The 23,578-nt window shown below is 38.3% G+C and overlaps 1 protein-coding gene across 1 annotated transcript in view; it reads right to left on the minus strand.

Annotated features, from left to right (window-relative positions):
- Nucleotides 1–10,820: 10,820 nt before the first annotated feature.
- The window catches only part of LOC142342201 (uncharacterized), a 64,695-nt gene continuing 51,937 nt past the window's right edge, over nt 10,821–23,578 (minus strand). The window contains exons 2-6 of the mRNA XM_075393442.1: nt 20,117–20,244; nt 18,888–19,163; nt 17,970–18,195; nt 16,501–16,725; nt 10,821–14,696 (exon numbers count right to left, since the gene is read on the minus strand). Coding sequence (XP_075249557.1) covers nt 10,896–14,696; nt 16,501–16,725; nt 17,970–18,195; nt 18,888–19,163; nt 20,117–20,244 — 4,656 coding nt within the window. The 3' untranslated portion in view covers nt 10,821–10,895. The remainder of the gene's footprint in view (nt 14,697–16,500; nt 16,726–17,969; nt 18,196–18,887; nt 19,164–20,116; nt 20,245–23,578) is intronic.

Genomic DNA, 23,578 nt, shown 5'->3' on the forward strand with positions numbered 1-23,578 from the left:
ACTAACAGACATGCTAGACGAGAGTTGTGTAAGGTCATTGTAAATAACGGTTGTCGACTGTTACCCACTCTATTCATTACTAATTCTGGTCTTCGTAGTTGTGTCCAAAACACTCAGAACAGACTGTTCTAATCAGTTGTTTTTGGTTTGGAAATCACCGGTTTTTCAAGTATTCTGAATGGTCTCATTGAGTGAATGGAATAGTCTGATTGTTTTAATGTTTTGAAACAGATTTTGAGAGCGTTTTTTAGCGAGGGATGATCAAGTAGTGGGTGTTTATGATACAAAAAAAAGTATCAAAAACAACCATTTAATTAAAAAATGGATCGCACTTTCAAAAAGTGTCGCTTCCTTAAAGAAAAAGTTATTTTGTTTTTGTTTCTTCACTGTTTTTGGAGCGAAACTTCATTTTCCTCTGGCGTATTAAGATAAAAAATATGCACCATATATTAAGACATCGAATGAGTGCAGGCAAAAAGTTGTCTGAAATTTTGAGGTTTATTTAGGATCTTTTTGTAAGTAAAGAACTTACAGACGTTTTAAGCATTAATATTTATTTTTTGATATGTAAGAAACTCTATTCCCAAACCACTTTGAATTAATGTTGAGTAACAGACAGTTATTAATAACTTTGTCTTATGAAGCAAAAATGACAGGACCAAAAAATGTCAATTGCTTTTCGTTCAGAAACCAAAGGACTAAATTTTGGGAAAATTATGCAAAATTAAACCATTATTATTAAAATTAAACTAATGTTATTAAAATGTCAAATATATGAAAAATCGAATACTATTTTTAAGAAATGTGGCAGTTTTTAAGCTTTGCTTTTAAGAAAAAGTTATTCTATTATAGACAAAACAGAGCTTAGTGATTAGTTTTCACTACTGAATAATTTAAATAATCAGTCATCAGTGGGTAGTTCTGACAAAAAACGGAAATAAACTGACAGTGAATCTATAAAGAATGGGACAAATTAGTGTCTATAAGTGAAATTTTTGTTGAAAAAAGTTTTTGGATTGTTGTTTTTGGCATTTGCATATTTTTCAATAAATAGACTGATTTAGAAAAAAATTGTCAAATGATATAAGTGTTCCCAAAAACCCATTTTATCGATAACGTTTTTCTTAAAAGGCAGTTCTATTACTGAGGCACACTACAGCAGGATAGGTCATTTAATATTTTTCCGCTTTAAAAAACATAAAATAGAAAAACCAAAAATTGGGTAAACAAAGTTAGAGCGTTCTTGATCATTTCTAAGCATTTTATTAATGCAGATTTCAGATCACTAAAATCCCCAACAAAAAAGTATTGAGGAAACCAAAAGTGAAATTAAACTGAATGGACTACCCTATGATAAACAAAACTGTGGATGATTTTGCCAGATGTTTCCAGAGAATACGTTCCCAGAGAATGCCAAAAAAATTTAATAATAAGAGGAATAGGTTTTTAATTAATAACTAATAAGCTTTGCCATGTGAATTTTTGTAGTAGAGTTTAGATTTTTTGTAGTAAAAGCAGTAAAAAATGGAAGGTCAAGAAATTCTAAAGTAATTAAACCGCGCGAAGTCAATTATATTTTAAACGCATTCATATCAATTGATTGTAATCTCAGAAAAAGTTTTTCTGATTTTTGAATGTGAACTAAATTTCTTGCTTCTAATTTATACAACAGCCCTGAAAAACTCAAGAATGTCACAGAATTATTTCAAGACACCTTAATCAAACGTTCTGTCTAGCAAACATCTGGGTTCCCTAAAATGATCAAAATGTGCGCTTTTTCAATATGCAAAAAAGCAATTACACCATTTTAAAACACAAAGATCGGAAGCACAATAGACAAATTTCAGTGTTTTGATGGTCTCTCCAAACTGACTCCTTTTCCAAAAATTTCCTAATTTGTATATAGCAACTCGTAAACCCCGTAAAAATTGATTCCTAAGTATGCACCGAGTGTAATTGACTAAACAACAAGTTGCAATTATTTGACAAAAATTTTCTAAAAGTGAACTTTTTTGATCCCCCGAAATGTAAATTAATGAAATGTTGGTTCATAACCGATAGTTGATATCATTATCACTGGTTTAATTTGTAGGAACAACTCTCGGTACCTTCCTGGTAAAATATTTACAGTTGATACCTCGGAATTCTTTGATTCCCCAACCCATATTTTTCCCGCCGTCAGTTTACGACGCAAGCGATCACGCACAAAATTTTGAGCTCCACACATAGTGCGCTAGACATCAAAAAAATTATCAGTATTTACTGTTTCCACTCATGGGGCGACGTACTTTTCAAATAAGACTCCACTTTTAGGGGGCAAGATAAGGATTCAAAGCCTTGCTTGAATTTCATATCTGCTTATAATTTTGCCTTTCATGCAATCAAGTCCCGCGAATAGCTGTAAAAAGGACTGATTGATATAGCCTGCTTAAAGCTAGAGATAAACTACTGAAAAACAATTCTGTAAAATAACGGAAAACAGATGCAAACAGTTTTTTATTTGACCTTGCAATCTGATCTGTACCAGCAGATAATTTCAGATGCGATCATCTGATGTTCACTGGCAAAATTACGTGCCCTTCTTTTGATTCATCGGGTTTTGACTTTGAATTGAAATCCGTGTTTTGAGTAATCTTACCGAAAAGTGGCAAACCAAAAAAATATCAGAGATAAATAATTACGAACAATTCAATTAAGGTCAGGGAGAGTTATCATCTCAAAAAGCTCGACCACGTATTGTCTCCCAGATAAATCCAAATTTAAAAACTCTTAGCATCAAGATGTACAATTTGGAAATAACTATCAACTTGAAAAGGATACAACACATGTTCGTCGAAATAGCCTATAAGCGTCAAAATTAATCTAGTTCAACAAAAGCCGCATTGTTCGCGCTATCTTTCTCTTGACTGATAAATCAATAGGCCTCTTGATAGGAAAATGGGAACTCACTTCTGGAGATGTGTTTATTGTTTTGACTGATTTCATAATCAAGGTGAAGCTAAAGTACACTTTTTTTAAGAGCTCAACAATATTTTGCTTTTTTTAAAATAGATTACTTCTCAAATATCTTGAAAATACACCCAACAGGTACCTTAAGCTTCTTTTTTAAGGAAATGTGTAACGGCTGCTCTCCTTGTGTTTCACAAAGAAAGTTTTACACCGCCCAGTTCGTTCTGAGTGGTTACAAAATCTGTCCGGATACTTCGTTTATGCAGTTCGCTTTTGTAACTGTATATCCGCTCTGCTGTACTTACCGTTGCATTAACTATTTTTGTTCGTAACTATTCGCTGATCTTAGTTTTTTCAACTATCAATTTGAACTGGATTGCTACAGATCACACAATACGGGATCTTTTTATGTATACCAGTTCAATCCGATAGAAAAAACAAATCGAAGACAAAGATATATGTCTAAGACCTGTTTGTGCAAAAATATTTAAGCTTAAACTTAAGTTGGCTTTTGCTGTTTGTACTCACAAGTTGAGAATACCAGACGTTGGGGTTGTAACAGTTGAATTTCAGCTCCAATAATTCGTTGATGCAAGACACAGTAACAGAATTTACTGCTCAAGAATAATATTTTGAATACAAGACACAGTAACAATTTACTGCTCAGGAATATTTCTAGTTCAAGACACAGTAACACGTTATTTACTGCTCAAGACAATTTGTTTTGCAATATTTTGCTGAGTTATACTTTCAGCCGTTTTCTGCGGCTACTACGTTGCGTTCTGTGTGTTGCTTTTTGTTATTTCCCCCTTTTTCTCTTTTTTCTCACGTGACAAACTGTAACTAGAACTAGAACTATAACTATAACTATTAAATGACTAAGACAAGAGAAAGTGTTTTGTTTCTATTTTCCCCAACTACGCAAGCTTGTTATTCCTTAAGCTCAGCTCCAACATCGCCGGCCCTGTTTTCCTTCGTGAAAACATCATCGTCAGTTGGAAGTACTGGAGCGAGCTTCACTACGGGCCTCTTGTAGTATCCATCTTTTGTTCGGATTTTCGCTGATCGAATCACTCCGTCGGAACCCTCAAATGTTTCGATTATTCGACCCAGATCGTAATATCCACGTTTGTCACTGTCTTCCACTAACCACACAAGATCACCCTGCTGAAGACTTCTGTCTGTTGTGGTCTGCCATTTTTTCCGACTGTTCAACGTTGGCAAGTACTCTTTACGGAATCTGTCCCAGATGAGGTCTGCGTAAGCTTGTGTTTGTCGGAAGAGCTTTCTATGATCAACAAATTGCTCTGCACCTGATAGATACGGTAAACAAAGGTTCTTGTTGCCAAGTAGGAAATGGTTTGGAGTAATAGCTTCTAAATCGGTAGCATCAGAACTGACTTGTGTCAGCGGTCTAGCATTCAGCGTCTGTTCAACAAGACACATCGTGGTTGACAGAACATCCTCCGTGACTGATCGATTGCCCAGCACTGCGTACATTGCCTTCTTGCAACTCCTAACCAGTCTTTCCCACACTCCTCCAAAGTGTGGTGCTGCAGGTGGGTTGAACTTCCATCTGATACCTTGTTGAATCAGATGTTCTTCAATTCGCACCCTGCTCCATGCTGCTATATACTCTGCCAGTTCTTTTTCAGCTCCAACGAAGTTTGTCCCGTTATCGCTAATCATTTTGACCGGTTTGCCTCTTCGTGCAATGAATCGCATAATTGCGTTCAGACAACTATCAGTGTCTAGTTTTTGTACAATCTCTATATGTACCGCACGTACAGTAAGGCATGTGAATAGACAGCACCAACGCTTTTCGTTTCTTCGACCAATCATTACTGTGAATGGTCCGAAATAGTCTACGCCCACATTCGAGAACACTGTTGATGCGACTAATCGTTCTTCAGGTAGATCTGCCATTACTGGTGCCTTTGTTTGGGCTCTTCCCTTTCGACATCTAATGCATTTGTTTTTGATCGATCTCAAAGCATTTCGTATGCCTAGGATCCAGAATTTCTGCTGAACTATGTTTCTGACATGTTCAGTACCTTCGTGATGATTATTCTTATGTTCATTTTGCAAGAATAATTCAACTACATGGTGCTTCCAATGTAACAGTATTGGATGCTTGGTTTTGAAGTTCAATTGACTTTTACCTATTCTGCCCTGGGCACGAATAAGTCCTTGCTGGTCAATGAATGGTGAAAACTGGAGGATTTTGCTGTTTTTTGGAATTTCCCTTTCAGCCTTGAGAGATTTCATCTCTTCAGTAAACTGTTCTTGCTGCAGTAGTCTGAATATGCTTGCTTGTGCATCCTCTCTTTCTTGAACACTTAGTGTTTTTGTTGCCGGTTTGTGTTTTCTAAATACGCGCTCTACGTATGCCATTGTATTTACTAGTCGATTGAAATTGCTGAATCGTTCCCACTGAATCATCGGCTTCTTCTCTTCAACCTTTGCTGAGAAGACCATTTCGTCGTTTTGTTCATCTGAAGCAAATGTTAAATTCAACTGTTCAGGCCATTCGTTCTCTCGTTGCTTCAACCAGGCCGGCCCAGTGAGCCATTCACTTCTCTTAAGTTCGTCAACATTGATCGTTCGTGTCCCGATGTCAGCTGGATTGTTAATACCACTCACATGATTCCACTGTGAAACATTAGTTGTATCCAAAATCTCAGCCACTCTGTTTGCAACAAACACCTGTTGCTTACGGTGGGAGCTGTGAATCCATTGCAAAACAGTAGTGGAGTCTGACCAAAAGTTGCAACTCTGAATCTTCGATTCGTGTTCCTTCACTATCTGTTCTTTAAGTCTCACTGCCATCACTGCTGCTTGTAGTTCCAAGCGTGGTATGGAAAGGTGTCGCATCGGTGCGACTCGGCACTTTCCGATTACAAATGCTAAGTCTGCTGAGTATTCTTTGGGCTTTGAACGTAGGTAAGCCACTGCGCACATTGTGTCTTCAGATGCGTCGGCAAACACATGAAGTTCCCATTTGTCCTTGGCTGTGCTGAAGTATCTTCTATCAATGCTGGTTTCTGCTACTTCTGGAAGCTGCGCCTTCCACTTCAGAAACTCTTCTTCTTCGTTAGGTTCTACTGAGTTGTCCCAATGTTGTCCATTTTTGCTCCAGATGCTCTTCAGGAGTCGTCTCATATGGACACTGAATGGTGCAAACAGTCCAAGAGGATCAAACACTGAAGAAACTAGAGATAAGATCTTCCTTTGGGTGATTGGGGTCTCAACTTCTTTGCTTGTACCTCTACAAACCTGTAGACTATCATCGGTAATCGTCCACTGAAGCCCAAGCACCGATGACCCTTCCTGGCTGGGTTCTACTTCAACCTGCTTTGTTTTGTTGATTGATCTTAAGTCCTCTGGGATTGCGTTGGTTACCAAGTCGCTATTGGTGATCCACTTCTTCAGTTCAAATCCATGTTTTGAGAGAAGAGGTTTCAGTTGTTTGAAAACCTTGATTGCTTCTTCAGGTGTTTCGACTGACTTGATGAAATCGTCCATGTAGAAATTGTTTTGGATTGTTTTTGCTGCAATTGGGAACTCGTCCTCGTTATCGATCGCTACTCGCTTCAGAGCGTAGTTGGCAAATGTTGGTGAACTCTTTGCTCCGAAAACATGACGCTGATACTCGTAAATTTGCACAGGTTCATTCATTGTTGGTCGCCACAGGAATCTCAAGCAGCTTTTATCCCGTTCAGGAACCTGCACTTGCAGAAACATTGATTCAATATCTGCGGTTAGGGCAATGGGTCCTTCTCGAAATCTGAATATTGTTCCGATCAATCCGTGTAGTAGATCGGGTCCGGCTAACAGCTTGTCATTTAGGCATACGTCCTTGTATTTTGCTGCAGCGTTGCAAACACGGCGAACTTTACCCGGTTTGTTGGGGTTTAGTACTGGATGGTGTGGCAAATACCATTCTCTTCCGAAAGTGCCTTTGACTTCCGATTTACCAAGGATCTTCACAAATCCCTTTTCAACATCTGTATCAATTGACTGTTGATACAATTCTTTTAACTTTGGGTCTCGTTGGAATCTTCGTTCCAGTGAGTAGAGCTGACCAAGGGCTGAGCCGTAGTTGTTTGGAAGACTGGGTTCTGGTTCATTCCAGAGCATGCCCACTTCGTACCGCTCGCCTGTAAACCTTGTTGTGCTCTCTAGAAATTTCTGAGCTTGCTGCTCTTTCTTTGATTGACTTACAACATTTATTTTGGAAGCATAGGTTTCTATGTCCCACCATGATTGTATATTTTCGGCCACTTTCACATCTTCTGTGGAGGCGAAATGACAAACATTTTGACTTTTCCTGCCTGTCATGGGACCACTGACTACCCATCCTAATTCTGTTAAGACGGCGAAAGGCTCACTTCGTGTTCCAATCTTATAGTCCAATGGACGTTGAATTTCGTAGGCATCTTGTCAAAGTATGAGGCCTACTTCCATCAGGTTGACTGTTCTGTTAGTGAGAACGTTCAGGTGTCTGAATTTGTTCTTCAGTTCCTTGTAGTCATATGTTGTGTTTCCCAAAGAGATTGATGGGTGTGCAAACGCTTCAATTGAATGCACCTTTGAATGTAGTCCCTTTATTGTGATAGGAACCTTCTCTGTCCTCAAATCTTGCGTCCCATGTATGCCAGCTATGTTTAAGGTAACGTCCGTGCCTTTGGCTTGTAGTTGATTCTTGACACTTTGGTCGATGAATGAAACTGTTGACCCACTATCGAGGAAAGCATAGGTAGTCAGCCGGTTACCACCACTCTGAACCGATACCGGGACTATTTGAAGAAAACTAGTAACTTGGTTACTCTGGTTGATTGTTGCTGCGCTTACGTTAACTGCGTGACTACCCTCGTCCATTCGGTTTTCTGAGTGTAGCAGTCTGTTGTGCTTTTTGGTACATCCGTTTATACCGCACAATTTGACTTTGCAATCTTTGATTGCATGTCTTTTTCCCAGACATCCATAACATAAGCGTTCTCTCCTCACTGCCACGTATCGATCATTCACAGTCATGTTTTTGAATGATGGACAGTTCCAAATTTTATGAGTGCCATCGGCTAATGGACAGTGATCGCTTTGCGTCTGCTTGGTTTCTTGTAGGTTCGAACTTGCACTGAAGTTCGATGTCTTCGAGAATTGTTTTTCTCTATTTGCGTTGCGTCGGTCTCCTTCTTTGCGTTCCCCTTTAAACGCTGAAAACCCTTCATGCACGAATGCCATTCGTGATAGCCATTTTTCAAACATGATTAGATCAGGCCAGTCCTCGTCTTTGTCATCGACGTAGAACCACCATTTTTCTTTAAGAACTTGAGGTAGCTTATCAACTGCCATGTACAATGTCGAACTTGATTGCAAATCACCAATATGTTTGTACTCTTTGAGCACGTTCACGAAGTTAGATACAATAACAGAAAAATTAATCAGGCTGGTTGAATCATGAGGTTTCACTTGATTAGCTTTTCGTAGGCTCTCGAGCTGCGCATCTATAATTACATGCGGTCTTCCAAATTTTCTTTCTAAAATGTTCCAGGCAGCACCATAAAACTGTCCAGAATAGCCCATTCCCGAGATTGCAGATTTTGCTTTGCCTGTTAGCAGAGTCTTCAAATGGCTCATTTTTTCTGAGTCGGGAATCCTGCGTTTATCTACTGTTGCTATGAACATGCTAGACCACTCAGGCCACTCCAGAGGGTTTCCGTCAAAATTGTTCAACCTCAATTTTGGTAAACTACTGCTTGAATGTCCAGTGTTGTAGTGCCTTCCAGCTATCGGCGATATATCCCGCTCTTCAGCACTTACTGAGCGTTCACGAGAGTTTGGGTACCATGGGTAATGCCTCTGCTTATTCCGTTCAGGGCTGACGTCAAAGCGAGCTCTTGGTCGAATTGGCGTTCGCGTGTCGTTCATCGAATTCGCCCACTCCGAGGCATCTCTCCCTTTTGGGGTCCAATTGAAAGGTGACTTGTCACGCGCCTTAGTCGATTGAGAACGGAAGTCATCTTTCTCCAACGCTGTTTTTTGCAATTGGCGCTCTAGGTCTCGCTCTTTTTCCCGAAGCTGATGTTGCATCTCTAGTTCTTTCATTTGCATTTCTAGATCCAACCTCTTTCGATCAAATTGTGCTCGTTCGATTTGCAACTTTCTTTCAAATTCAATTTCGAATTCCTTCATTCGTTCTTCAAACCGACGTTTCACTGAAGATGCTTCCGAAGCGTTTTCTGTATCCTGGTTGATTGTCCGTGTAACCGTATTCGTCGTTGCATTGCTTGTGTTACCATGGTTTTGGTTAAACTCTGGAATTCCAACGTTTTGTGCTAACTGATGCACATTATTCGAAGGCGGTTGCTCTTCGTTGGCCTGAGGAGTTGACTGGCTTTGCTGGCTTGACATTTTTGTCTCTCCGTGGATATACGGTAACCACTCTGCGTTCAAATATTGAAAGTATTTTTCTCTCTCAAGTTTGCGTTTTAAAGAAATATCTGGGTCTCGGAGAGTCTCAGCTTTCTTATTCACGAGTTTTTGAATGCTGTCGTCCAGTTGCAGTATCTGCTGATAAAGAGTCTTGAGCTTGCTTGGTCGATCTCGATTATCAATGAGCTCAAAACCTTCTTCCTGTTTCTCAATCTACTTGTTTCGCAAGTTGTTGATCTGGCGATCCAAAACGCTTTGACTCTGTGACGGAGTCACTTCTTGTGTACTTCGGGACTGCAGCTTGAACCTCTACAGCTCCTTTATTTGTTTGCTTTAAATGAGTTTTGTTTTTCAACGTTCCTATTTGCTTTGCCTAATTGGCTTTGCGTTGTTGAAATGCTCGTTGGGTTTTGTTCTCGTTCGTCGATGACTTCGTCACTTCGACTGTTGGGTTGGACAGCAGTTTATTCCACTGTCCGGGTCGGCGGACCAAATGTAACGGCTGCTCTCCTTGTGTTTCACAAAGAAAGTTTTACACCGCCCAGTTCGTTCTGAGTGGTTACAAAATCTGTCCGGATACTTCGTTTATGCAGTTCGCTTTTGTAACTGTATATCCGCTCTGCTGTACTTACCGTTGCATTAACTATTTTTGTTCGTAACTATTCGCTGATCTTAGTTTTTTCAACTATCAATTTGAACTGGATTGCTACAGATCACACAATACGGGATCTTTTTATGTATACCAGTTCAATCCGATAGAAAAAACAAATCGAAGACAAAGATATATGTCTAAGACCTGTTTGTGCAAAAATATTTAAGCTTAAACTTAAGTTGGCTTTTGCTGTTTGTACTCACAAGTTGAGAATACCAGACGTTGGGGTTGTAACAGTTGAATTTCAGCTCCAATAATTCGTTGATGCAAGACACAGTAACAGAATTTACTGCTCAAGAATAATATTTTGAATACAAGACACAGTAACAATTTACTGCTCAGGAATATTTCTAGTTCAAGACACAGTAACACGTTATTTACTGCTCAAGACAATTTGTTTTGCAATATTTTGCTGAGTTATACTTTCAGCCGTTTTCTGCGGCTACTACGTTGCGTTCTGTGTGTTGCTTTTTGTTATTTCCCCCTTTTTCTCTTTTTTCTCACGTGACAAACTGTAACTAGAACTAGAACTATAACTATAACTATTAAATGACTAAGACAAGAGAAAGTGTTTTGTTTCTATTTTCCCCAACTACGCAAGCTTGTTATTCCTTAAGCTCAGCTCCAACAAAATGTTACCGAACCTTTGAAATGAATCTCAAATGCAGTTCATGGATAGCGGGCTCAAGCTTCTATCCTGATGGAGTTTAAATTTGATCAGTCGAAATTCATGGATGACAAATCTGTCTGCTCTCCATATCTTTAGTCTTTTCAGGCGGTGATTTTCTTTTAGTTTGTACATTATTGGTAAAACTATGGCAAATTAAAAATTTATCTTAGGATTTTTACAGGGGAATTTTTATAATTTAGGAAACACATTAGCAGTTATATTCTTTACATAAATCTTTGGTTTGTAGTGACTCACGACAACAATATTGTTCTCATTATCAAAAGAGTACCCTATACCCATATCTTCAATATCAGACCAAACCATCTTGATAAACGCCTGCAAAGTCCGGTTTAGCTTCTGTTTCAACCCAGCGCCATAATCATATTCCTTTGCGCCATTTTTGTACCATTGATGGACAATCCCAAATCCTCTCGCGGGTTCCGAGAATTTGAGTCGTTTCTTCAAAACATTCTCGGAGTATCCATACTCGTTACTATGTTGCAACGTGTTACTTGATACAAGATAATTGGCCCACCTTTGCGCTTGCTTAGAGAGTGAAGAATTCCACTTTAATGGTGGCGCCCTGTGTTTCACTCTGAACATGTTGTGGGAGAGCAGACATTCTTTTTGGAATTGGTCCAGAGATTGCATGTCATCCAACATGTCTGGACTCATCATTAGCCGAATGCTCTCAAATGTTTCTGGATGCGGGAAGTCTCGCTGAAGGTAAAATCGTTTCGGCGAAATGAGGCGTCGATGTTTTGGTACATGTTCAATATTTTCACCTCTCGTCTTTCGAGGTTTGACAATTTCGGTCGGAACTTCCCTATTTGGAAAGTTTTCCGTCGGAACTGTATCTGGTTCTTCTTGGAAAGCTTCGTGTTTTGGATTATTTTCAATGAGGTTGCCAACTTTTGGCTTTTCATCAGGCTCTTCGAGGGCTAAATCAGTTTGTGTGTTTTTCATCAATGTCTGCAACTTGAAACAGGGCGACAATGCAATATCATGAGCAGGTACAGGTGATGTTCCGAAGCTTTTATCAGCCAAGATTTTCCTCAGATCTTTCTCGTGATCCGGCGGTTCGGTCATATCTCCACCTTCCTGAAAATCAGTTTGTGTATCTGTTGTTTTCAGCTCCTTCTTAATCACAGTGTTGCTTCTTACGACACCCTGCCAGGCCAGAGTTTGAGTTGCAGAATTCTCAAGCTTGGTTTCTGTTTTCTCACGTTTTGAATCCGGGGCAGATTGGCACATTTCACACAAAATTTTATCTACTTCAGTTTGCGAGAATTCATCTTTTGTTACAGCTTCGACTATGAACGAAGTAGTTCTATCTATCATTTGAGGTTTCGACTTGCCAGATATTTTTGGACCAGCTGCTTGAACTGGTTTAGAGCCCCTCGAGGGAGCAACAAAATTTTGAGTAATATGATCGGGATTTACAGAATCGAGGAACCGTTTCCGATTTGAGGGATCGGCTTGAACTCTTTCAATTTCGTCTGGCTGAATTGTAGACTGAGTAATTTCAAGGTCACTTACAATGCTGGTATCTTTGTCCGCTTTAACATCTGGTAAATTCTGTTTTTGTGGCTTGCTTTCGGTTACCGGAACAATTTTAGGGAGATCACTTTTAGAATTATCTGAGGGTGTCAAGTTAGAGGGCTCTTCTGTTATTTTTCCAGGCGCAGGTTGTGATATTTTCCTTGGTTTTTGGACGCTTCCAGACCTTATTGGTATTCTGGACGGTGACTCTTTCTTAATTCCGGGTGACTCGTCACGTGACTTGTTGTTTTGACTCTTTGACTTCTGCATCAGAGGTTTTATAGGTTGACTGTGTTTCGTTTTAGGAGTCGAAGTTTGTCTCTGAGGAAATTTTTTTGTCTCAATAGCTGCAATTGAATGAGAGCTTTGTTTCCGAGGAATTCTGGTTTTAGCAGTCGTAGGAGCCGAAGTGAAACTTGAGCTATGTTGAGGTAAGTTTCGCATCTCGTCCATCAAACCAGCCTCGGCTTCCTCCAATTCCGGTTCTTCGCTTATGCTCACAATACTCATATTTAAAACGGAGCGATCTTCATTTCGGTTCTGATCTCTCGGCGATTCGCGATGAACAGTGGGAGCTTCGACAATTACGTGTGTCGGCATATTAAACTCAATATTTTTGAAGGATGGCTCGCGTTCGTTTTTCACGTTTTTCAACGACGACTTTGATTGACTTCGAATATACACACGAGTTGGCGTCCGACTCACTCTTCGAGGAGTTGTTTTTCGTGATGGTGGTTTTGCCTCCTCCTGATAACCAGCTCTCACTGCGAAATTTAAGTCTGGAAGATTCTCATATTCAGGGTCTCTGAAAGTGACGAGTTCAGCATTCTCATCAACGTCGGGAAGTAAATCTACCTGAGCTCTTATTGGCTCAATTTCCAAAGGTTCCTGAGACTGATTTTGTGAAGCCAAATTTATTTGTAAGTTCAATTCAGGTTCTTCTTCTTGATCAGTCCTTTCCTCCGGTCGATGCTCAATAAGGGGTACTTCGTTCAGCACAATCGAATTTTGCATGGTGCTGTTCTTATTTGTGTCCATTGTCAAACTGGGTTCCAAGTTCAAATTTAAGGTATCGGTTTTGGGTTCGTTCTCGTTTTCCATTCGAGATGTAACTTCGGGTCTTGCGATAATCAAACCCTCTTCTCTAACTGGGTTATAAGCTGGCATCACAACTTGGGGCGGAGGCCATGATCTGTTTCGTCCCTCAGTAGTTGTCGGTTTTGAGCTCGCCTTATTAGGAAAGCTTTCCGATCTCTGAGATGTTTCTCCGCCACTTGTACTTCTTTTTATAGACACTTTATCAGCTGAAAGTTTTTCTAGTTCCGGCTCCGCCTCAAAAGTCATCTGCTCGCTTAATGGAATTAAATTAATTGCTGTTTCTGCCTGAGGTTGCAACTTCGGTTCAAACACAAACTCAGAAAAATTCGGTTTACTTGAATTTACCTCCCGAGCTGGCTTCTCTTGAGTTTCGTGTACTATTGGCAAGCTCTTTGGGCGCTGGACTTTTGGTTCAGACTGCATGTTTGTTTGAAACTCAGGCTTAAATGTCGGGAAAATTATAGCTGGGCTAATTTCCACTTTTGGATGGCCTGATTTGGCGCGCAGCTTTGTTTCTGGAACAGACTTTTCTTTGGATGGTTTCTCTGCACTTTTGCTCCGACTCGGCAAAATCAAAGGAGGAGCAAAGTTTAGTTCTCCATATGCGGGAACCAAATCAATTTTTGAATTGAGTTCTCGATCTTTTTCTTGATCCACGTTTTCTTTCAATTTTTCAATAGCATTCGCTTCGTCATCAGTTAAAACTTCAGGCACAAAACTCACACGTCGTTGATACGGTGCAGTGGACTCAGTTATAAGCACAACGTTAGAGTAGGTTGTATTTTCTCGAGTATCACCCGATTGTCGACCATCTATCAAAATGGGAACCGCCTCATGTGGTGTAGTCACAGTAGTCGTGGTATGAACAGATTTACGAACATTTAAATCAATACTTTGATTCTCAAAGTCTTTTCGTTCCTGGATCTCAATGTTTCTATGGACTTTGTCAGCCAATTGAATCACTTGAGTCACGTGATTTGGTTTTTCTTTCATTAAGTCGTCCAACGCGTTCATTTTGTCCTTCAAATAGTACAGGTCATCTTGAGATAAACTTCGACCGTCAAGGTCAACCAATGACGTCATGTACTGCAATGAATTTGGATTGGTAATTGTGTGGCGACGTTTGTCAATATTTTCAATTTGAGTGCTGTTTGCAATTCCTCCCGCGAAGCTCAGATCATCGTCATCATGAATCAGTTCCGAAAGATCAAGGAAGTCGAATTGTAGTTTGGACAGTTCCTCGACTGCGGAGAGGCTTCGAGACCTGCGCATTAAACCCGGTCTGTACATGACTGGGTATTGCATCCAAGGGAAGGGATCACTGTTTGCCCGCTTAATCTCAGTGGGAACCTAAAAGTGCTATTAGAACTGCAAACTTGATCAATATAGTAAGAAGTAACATTGCTTAAAACAAGTAGAATTTAAAACAAGATATGCTCTTAAAAGATTAATGACGTGCTTTAATTGTCAAGGAACATTTTTTATATGATAGTTCAACTCGTTAAGTCAATTTATAACGTCAATTTTGTTTTAAAAATTTCATGTTTTGTAGTTTTGGCAACAATTTTGAAGAGCATTAATCTTCACGGTCCTCTGAACCGCAGACAAAAATTTTTTCTATTGTTTTAGACACTTCAAATATTTTTTCTCGATGCAGCTTGAAATTTATCTTTGATTACGTGAATGTGAAGTTTTTGGTATAATTTGTGTTTGTAAACGTAATTCAAAATATTGTATTTTTTTGTAACATCCTTCACGTGAAATTCTTCACATTCAGGCAAGGAAAGAAAACCTTAAGTAAATATCAAACGATACTGTACTTGAGTAAAATAATCTCAAATGAAATCCTGTCTGAGATTTGCTTCTTTTTGAATATTAATAATAATAATAAAAGCAAAACACGGAATGCAAGAACCCCAAGTCTGCAGAACTATTTTTTTTCACGGGAGAAATTGAATGATTCAGAAAAACTACAGCTTAAACAATCAACTCTTTCATTGTCAATAGAAAATTTTTATGAGGAGAAAACAGTCACAGCGTAGAATTCAACTTCTGATACGGTAAATGCGAGTAATAATTTAACTTTTCTGATTGGGGGTAAACTCTATGTTTCAGCAGATGCAGCTAAATTGAAAACAGTTCCCTTATATCACAAAAAAAGTTCAGGACGGAAGCCGAAATGCGTGTCCCCTCAACGAACTTCATTTGACTAGTTTCAGTTCAATCGAACAGTGAACGCGAACAAGATTTCACTGGCTTGTTCACAAAAATTATTTACTTTATTCTACACCATATTTTTTTGTCAGGTCAATTTATTTTTACCGATCGATGTATTTTTTGCTGAGATAAAATGTGGTTTCATTGAACAACAGCTCCTTCAAAAATTCTACCATTGAAAACACTGGATTTTTTACTCAAATTCAGATGTTTTATTTCTTGAATAAAACATAACCAAAGAATACTGCTCTCGAATGACCAGTGGGAGCTTAAATCTATTGCAGTCTGCTTCAGTTGACGGGGTGGGGGGGGGGGTGATAATTAAAGTCACTAAGGGGACTTCAAATGACGTCATTATAATTCATTATATACCACTTTAACCACTAATAAAGTTTAAAGTAAAAATACTACAATTTCGACTCACTTTTCAGATGAATTTTTGCTGTGAATGGACGCCACTTAAGTTCAGCTGCTGACACTTGTAAATTAAAGCGAAAATTAAATCACTCAAAACGAAAAAGCCGAAGGCGTAAAAGTCAACCGAAATGTCAAAACGGTGATGCAAAGATTTTGCATAAAACAGACCAACACGTTTACAATAATTGCTTTCGTTCAAGAGCACAAAATTCGTTCAAGAACAATTAAAATTGAGGGACAATGTATTCAAAATATTTCATTTTTCTTTTCTTTTCATGATTTGTGTATGCTGGTGTACTTATATATAATTTAGTTAAAAGAATTCGTCTCTTCTCTGACCGAGATGTTAATCGTGCAAGATCTTGCTAGATTCCTGAAAAAAAGAGATGTTAATCTTACTAGATCGTGCAAGAGGATGTTTATATTGCATTCTTGAAAGTTCGTTCCGGTCGAGTTCTGCTCTCATTGGTTCTTTTTGGCGCATCACTTTTGGGGAGGAGACTTTTTATTCAAATTTTACCTGTAACTCGTCATCTTTCATATCGGATCTGGGTGACTCAGTTTTTGACAGAGAGATGCCACCGTCATCCTCAGGTATAGATGTCAATGCCAGACTTGCAGCTCCACTTAAGTGTGGCAGAAGATCAGCCAAATCCAGCTCTCCATCTGGACCCTCGATAGTTACTCGCGTGAACTTGTTTGTCTTGTAAACTTTGGTTGTCGGCTCCAAATCAGAGTCAGCACTCTAGAAAATCTTAGACTTCAGACCATCAGTGACATTCTTGCTCAATTGAGTACGAATTCAGTCATATCAATTTAAAGAAGACATCACATTGACAGATCCGTCGACCTATTTGGTTGTCTCTCCAAGTATATAAATAACCTCTGTAAATCACCTTTCAAAAATTACTTAAAAAAATTTTTCAACTCGTGTTTTAGGGTGGTATTATAAATAAAAGATAAAGTTCTCCAACATTTTTTTTACTTTTGAGGTAGCCCTCTTTTTGACTGTAGACTGTTTCCAGCCGTATGTGCAGACAGTGCCTAAACTAATGTAAATTTGAAACATACACATAAGTCAAGGAATCAAGACTGCTTTCATTGAGGAAGATATTTGGATTTTCAGAATTTGGATTAAGAACTTTCCTGTTAGATTTTCAACGACATCAAAACGGATTTGCTATTGGAAGCTCATCACATAGAACTTACTTAATAGTTGCAATAAATTCATTGGCAGCTGCGCTAATATCCACAGAGTTTTGTGTGAATTGACATTGAAAACACAGCATCGATGGTATTGATCGCAATGATCTTCCATTGACCATTCAAAGGTATTTTAGAATAGAGTAGAATAGTTAATTCAATTGGACAGTATTGGACAACATTTCAAACAACCATATCCAAATGCACTCCATTTAGGACACAAAATGAGCATAATTGCTCTTAAAAGATATTTTAAGCGAAAACGGAATCAAAATCTCCATAATGTTTTATATAGGAAATTAAATTAGGTATCTGCGAGAGAGAGAGAGAGAGAGAGAGAGAGAGAGAGAGAGAGAGAGAGAGAGAGAGAGAGAGAGAGAGAGAGAGAGAGAGAACACTTTATTAATACAATTAGACCACATATGTGCAGACAAAAGCGGAAAATCTCTCGGAGAAGACAGAAAGACACCGTCAAAAAACTCATCAGTCATCTGATCTTCAACAATACACTTAGTAATACAACCACAATTTGTACAATAGAGATGACCTTTTGGTTGAATTTAGTACAGTAAAATTTAAAAAATACCTCTTCGAGCCTTCTCATTGAAAGCCCAGGTCGACTAAAAGTTGTTATCGTAGGATTTTTTTTCTTATGAATCCTTAATATCCTTGGTGAAAAAGAATTCTACAAAGTTGATATGGGCTTGCAATATTATCATCAGGAAAAATCTATGGGTAATGTTCCGCTGGTATAAAAGTTACCCGATTCTCAATCTAATTCCATACCTTGAGAGGTCGCATTAAAGTTGCATCCAAAGTAGACGAATTTGCATTTGGATGAGCGGCAGAGCGAACAATTCTGTTCAGAATAGCCAGCTGTTCCTGCTGAAAGTTAGGGAGGGAGAAAGACCTGTTCACTCGCACGGGTAGCTCCCAGAAACCCTGACCCCTGTTGGCCAGACTGTTGCAAAATGAATGAATGGAGAGAAGGTCAGCCAGTTCTGAGGCACCTCTGAAATAAACAACTTGAACATTCTCAAGACAAAGCCAAATTCGCACAAGATACCTACAGGGACATACTTTGATGTTTCAGGGTTGAAGACTTTTCAACGAATTTTTTCTCCTCTTAGTACAGGTACCAAGATAGTTTCTTAGTATCAAATCGTTGTGTGAAACAGCAAGATTTATTCTAATAGGTTTAAGATTAAGGTTAAAATTAAGATTATTCTAATAAACAGCATCAGTTAAGATTGTCAAATGTAAGAAGAAAGTCACGAAAATGTTAATTTTTGTACAGGAAAACCATATACGAAAGAAGAAAAGAATCCCTGTAATCTTTATTACCACAATTTTACCTTAATTCATGATAAAGTAAAATTAAATTATTCCTTACCTTGTTTACCTCAGTTAAGGCAATATTACGTATTTTTTTAAGTTTTCATGAAATTTATGCCCCCGCGCACTAGCTACTTTTATAAATGGTAACGTGCTACATAGTACCAAATCATTTTCAACTGGGTCACAAACAGTACGGGAGGATAGTGAAACACAAAATTAATACAATTTATCTCATGCATAACTCTTGTGCACTTAACATGTCATAGAACAACTTTTTTTCGGAAGCGGAGCAAAAAGATTGTTAATTTCTATGCAAAATCAAAAACTAGTCAAACATGTCAGAAACATCGCAGGAAATATTTTGACCTTGAAGATGTAGAGTACTCCCCGCCAGTCTGCTCATCCTCATTGATCGTAGAAAGTGTTGTTAATCTGTCCAGCCAGGTCTGCCATGACCTCTGTTCAACAACGGGCGGTTCTGATCCTCCGTCTACGCTCCCGTCGTCTACCGATAGCTGGTTATGGTCTCCTGTCAAGCCGAGTGATGCAGCCTTCTCGGCCTGCCGTTGCTGCATTCGGTACACAGCAGCTACGTGTCTTGCACGACCACGCTTACGGATTACATTGATTGGAGGGTAATAGCTGGAAATATCATAAAAATAAATATTTAATTGCGCGGACAAATTTTTGACCGGGTTGTCCTGTTTAGATTTGGAGTCAAACTGGCTCAATTGATTTCTATTTTTTGTAACAAACTCTCAATTCGTAGAAGGTCAATAACCCAGGCCTAAATGAGCACTAACCGTACCCAAAAAGATAAAATTGTTGGAATTTTGCTTTCGGTCTCAAAAACTCTCTTCTTTTCTTCAGCGAGCCCAATTAAGTTTTTTTGGGTACCCCACCGGTTAGCAGAAATAATTGGAATGCTGGTTTTTAAACCAACTTTTAAACAAAAAGACGAATTTGCAATGATTTGGGAATTGTCTCCCAAATCATTGCAAATTCGGGTCTCAACAGACACTGTATTAAGCTTATTATTACGTTACTAGAAATGGGACTATTGGAGGTACGTCATTTAATGGAGGTTCTCTCGAAAACCTGCTTTTACCAAATATTTTGCAGTTTTACAAACTTTGAACCAACGTCAGGTAAACTGCAGTTGATTCAAGTCCACAGCCGGAAATTAAGGGTCAAAATAGTAACAAAGTGGGGAACTGGTGAATGCGTAGCCTGGGAACTGGACTCCTATATCAGAATGACTTCTGATCAGACACGATCGCTCATACAAATGATCTCTGACCATGGCGAAGACATTACCCAGATTTTTGTGCATTTTTCTTGCAGGGCAAACTCAGTAATTCTGAAATTCGGGATCATGAAGCTCAAGTTAAAACTTTTCATGGATCTGATCAGTGATCTTGGGCTCGTGGGTCAACTCTGGATCTTAGGAAGGCTCACTCTTCTATTTAAATTAAAACACATCAAAAGTAAGATTTTGTCTGCTCCGGCAATTCTACAAGCTCCTATTAGCTATTAAAAAAACACAATGTATGTTTTTACCTCAAAATGAGAATATCAAAACTTGATGCCCTGACCTGCGTCGTTTTCTGTCAATTTCTTTCTTCAGCTTGGCCTCCTCATATCCTGCAGGCTTTGGGACTCCAGGGTTCTTCTCTTCAATATTCGTGAACTCAATTATCTGCTTCTTCTTCGTGTGAATTACCTGAAAATTTGGACCAATTAATTCCAATCAGCGTTTGAGTGAGCCCCTCATGTGATGGTGCCAGTATTGTTATTATTCTCAGAACGCTCATCCCTAAAAAGAAATAATAATAGATATATACTTCCATCTTTTACCAAACTATGTAAAAGATAGAAGTAAATATCTAAAATAGTTGAAGTTCTAAAATATACAATAACTGATCACTACACTGTTCAAACTGAACTAGATGAGGAAACGAAAGAAACAGGTTTAAAAATGCAACAGTACTACAGACATTGGGCTATTCTAGAAAACAATTCTGTGTTAGAAAAGCTAGTGTTCAAACTGAAACACAAATTACAAGGTTTCCAGGTTACAAGGTTTCATCAATAATAGGTTTTACAAACTATTATCGATGAAATAAAACATTATGTGCCAGAGAAGAAATCAAAGGCTCTCAGACATAAGTCATGGATTGATAACTCAATTAAAAACCTTGCAGCAAAAAAGCAAAACTTTATCAAAGATACAAGCAACAGAAAACAAATGATAATAAAAAGAGATTTAATAGAATTAGGAATTTGCTACAGAAAAGAGTGCTGGAAAAAAGATACATGCAACAGAAAACAAATGATAGTAAAAAGAGATTTAATAGAATTAGGAAATTGCTACAGAAAAGAGTGCTGGATCAAACGTTTTTAGTTAGGAACGCCAAGCGTACTACCAAAGCACTCTTCAATACTATCAAATGTTTAGGAGGAGACACACAAATAAAACAACAAGCTAGTTTAACGCAGGAAGAGACTGAAATTTCAGCACATTTTTCACCACCATTTGGAAAAACGTTAGCTGATAAACTGGTTACAGAAGGAAAAAACAAAACAAAAAACGGAAGCGTCTATAGCATGTTTCTACACAAAATCAGCGAAAAAGCTATCCGTGGCAATCAGAAACCTGAAAAATGAATACAGCTCAGATTTTGATGGACTCAACAATTTTATACTCAAGAAAATACAGTTTGCTTTTGTCCCGACTCTTACCTATTTGGTCAGCAAATGTTTTGAAAACAGCGTTTTCCCGAACTGCTTAAAGAAAGCCGTAATAATTCAACTGTATTAAAAAGGAGATCCTAAAGTTGCTGAAAATTGCAGACCGATCAGTTTGCTGCCAACAATAGGAAAACTGATTGAGAAATTGGTTCAGAAAAGAACGCTAAATTTTTTGGAAAAATTCAAACTTCTAAACAAAAATCAATTTGGGTTTAGGCCAAAAAAGTGCACTGTTGAAGCCTTGGTATCTTTTATGGAGAGCGTCAGGCATGATTGGGAGGATGGTATTACAGAAACTAAAGCTGTGTTCATCGATCTCAAAAAAGCATTTGATACAGTTAAACATAGTAATCTTTTGGACAAACTAAACAAATTGTGACTGAGGGGTGACATGAAAAGTTTCTTATAATCTTATCTGAGCAAAAGGCAGCAATGTGTAAATTCAGGTAATGTATACTCCAATTTTGCAGAAGTCGAATATGGGGTACCACATGGGTCAGTAATTAGACCACTTCTTTTTCTTGTGTAAATAAACGATATAGATGATTTCTGTAGTCAGAACTGTTTGACCTTATACGCTGACGATACTGTTGTTAAACAAAATGGGGAACCAACAGCTAAAGTTTTCAGCCAATCTTTGAACCTGGTTAGTGATTACCTCATAAAAAATAAACTGACTATGAAACACGAAAGCACTTGTTTTATGAACATGAAAGCCAGACGGAAAAATTCTAGGCAACAAATAAAGATGAAGGAAATAAACCTAACACAGAGATCATAACTGATATACTTAGGTATAGAATTGGATGACAATCTGAATTTCGGCAATCATATTGAAAACCTTTGCTCAAAACAAAACAAATTTTCAGGAATTTTTTACCGGCTCAGATCGATTTTAACTGTTAAGTAACTGTTATTAACATACAAAGTTTATGTCCAGCCTGTTGTGAGCTATGGCGTAACAAGTATTAAAACGGAACAAGTAATAAAGCAAACAAGAATTTTGGCACTTGAGTCAAAAATAAAACAAATTAAACGAATTATTTTTATAAAACATAAATCAACCTCCACTTGCCTGGAACGCGAATCAAATCACATTTATTCGATTAGAATAATGCACCTTTTTGAACTGTTGAAAAAATTAGCTGAAATTTTGAGATCAGAATGCCATATTGATTGTCTCAAAAACGTAAATACTAGAAAAGAAATCGAGACATCGCAAGCAAAAAGAATCCAATCAAAGCAATTAAAACTGCAAACAAAAGCAGCGGCCTAAGTCAAAAAAGATTAGGAGTAAGAATACGAAAATTGCTTAACTTCATTTAAAAATTTTATCCTCTTTTTGTTTTAGAAGTGCAACATCTGAATTCGAGAGAACTTAAGCAATTCTTATCTAGTTTCAGGGACAATTTTTTTCCTTGACAGCTTTGAACTTTTTGCTTTGTTTTATTAACAAAAGCTCCATAGATCTCAGAAAATTCAGAATAAGGTTTTGAGTTCTCCCCCTATTTTCCCCTAACATGATACGCCACGCATTCACACCTTGATCATAGTAATGGTACTGGTCATCGCTTGACTAGGACCTTTTGGACCTATTGATGACCTGTCGAGTCGATTTGTTATCTGGGTACGTAATTTATACCATATGTCTTGCAAACAAGTGTACATCCTACTCGAGAACAATTTATTATTATTATATTCCAAGTACAATTTTCTTATTATCAAGAGAATTATATAAGATAAATCTGGCCAGCATAATACAGGAAACGACACGATGACTCTCGCAAATTGAAATTTAACAATACTGTTTAAACGAATTAGGAAAAAATTTTTTAAAAAATGTACATTGCCCAATGTTACTACATTAAAAAAACCAATACTCGAAAAATTAAATTTTGTGGTACTATTATTGAAGTGGAGGCATTTGGGGGTATGTGGGGTGGGGAAGTTTGAGGGCAGTATAGATAATTTGAGGCCTCAATTTAACTCAATTTCGTGAGAGCAGAAATCATTTATCTGAGTGAGGTAAGTCAGGTTGAATTTTTGCACTTTTAGGCCGAAGGCCAGAATAAACTCACTCTGCTAAAACAAGACAAAAAAATTGCCGGTAGAGTACGGGAAAGGCTCGTAGAGGCGTGCAATATAATCTCTAACTATCCATACTTGACTATCCCTTTTTTTTAGTTATTAATGTGAGTAGGTGCGGGGGGAGGTGGGGTACGTAGGTGGGAGAGGGTAGGTAATAGGGGAGGTGTGAGCGGGATGCAGGCATGAGGTGCGGCGTCTCGGAGGGTAAGCTAAGTGGG

Source organism: Convolutriloba macropyga, chromosome 7 (genome assembly GCF_964194025.1).
Source record: "Convolutriloba macropyga chromosome 7, txConMacr16.3, whole genome shotgun sequence".
NCBI lineage: Eukaryota > Metazoa > Xenacoelomorpha > Acoela > Convolutidae > Convolutriloba > Convolutriloba macropyga.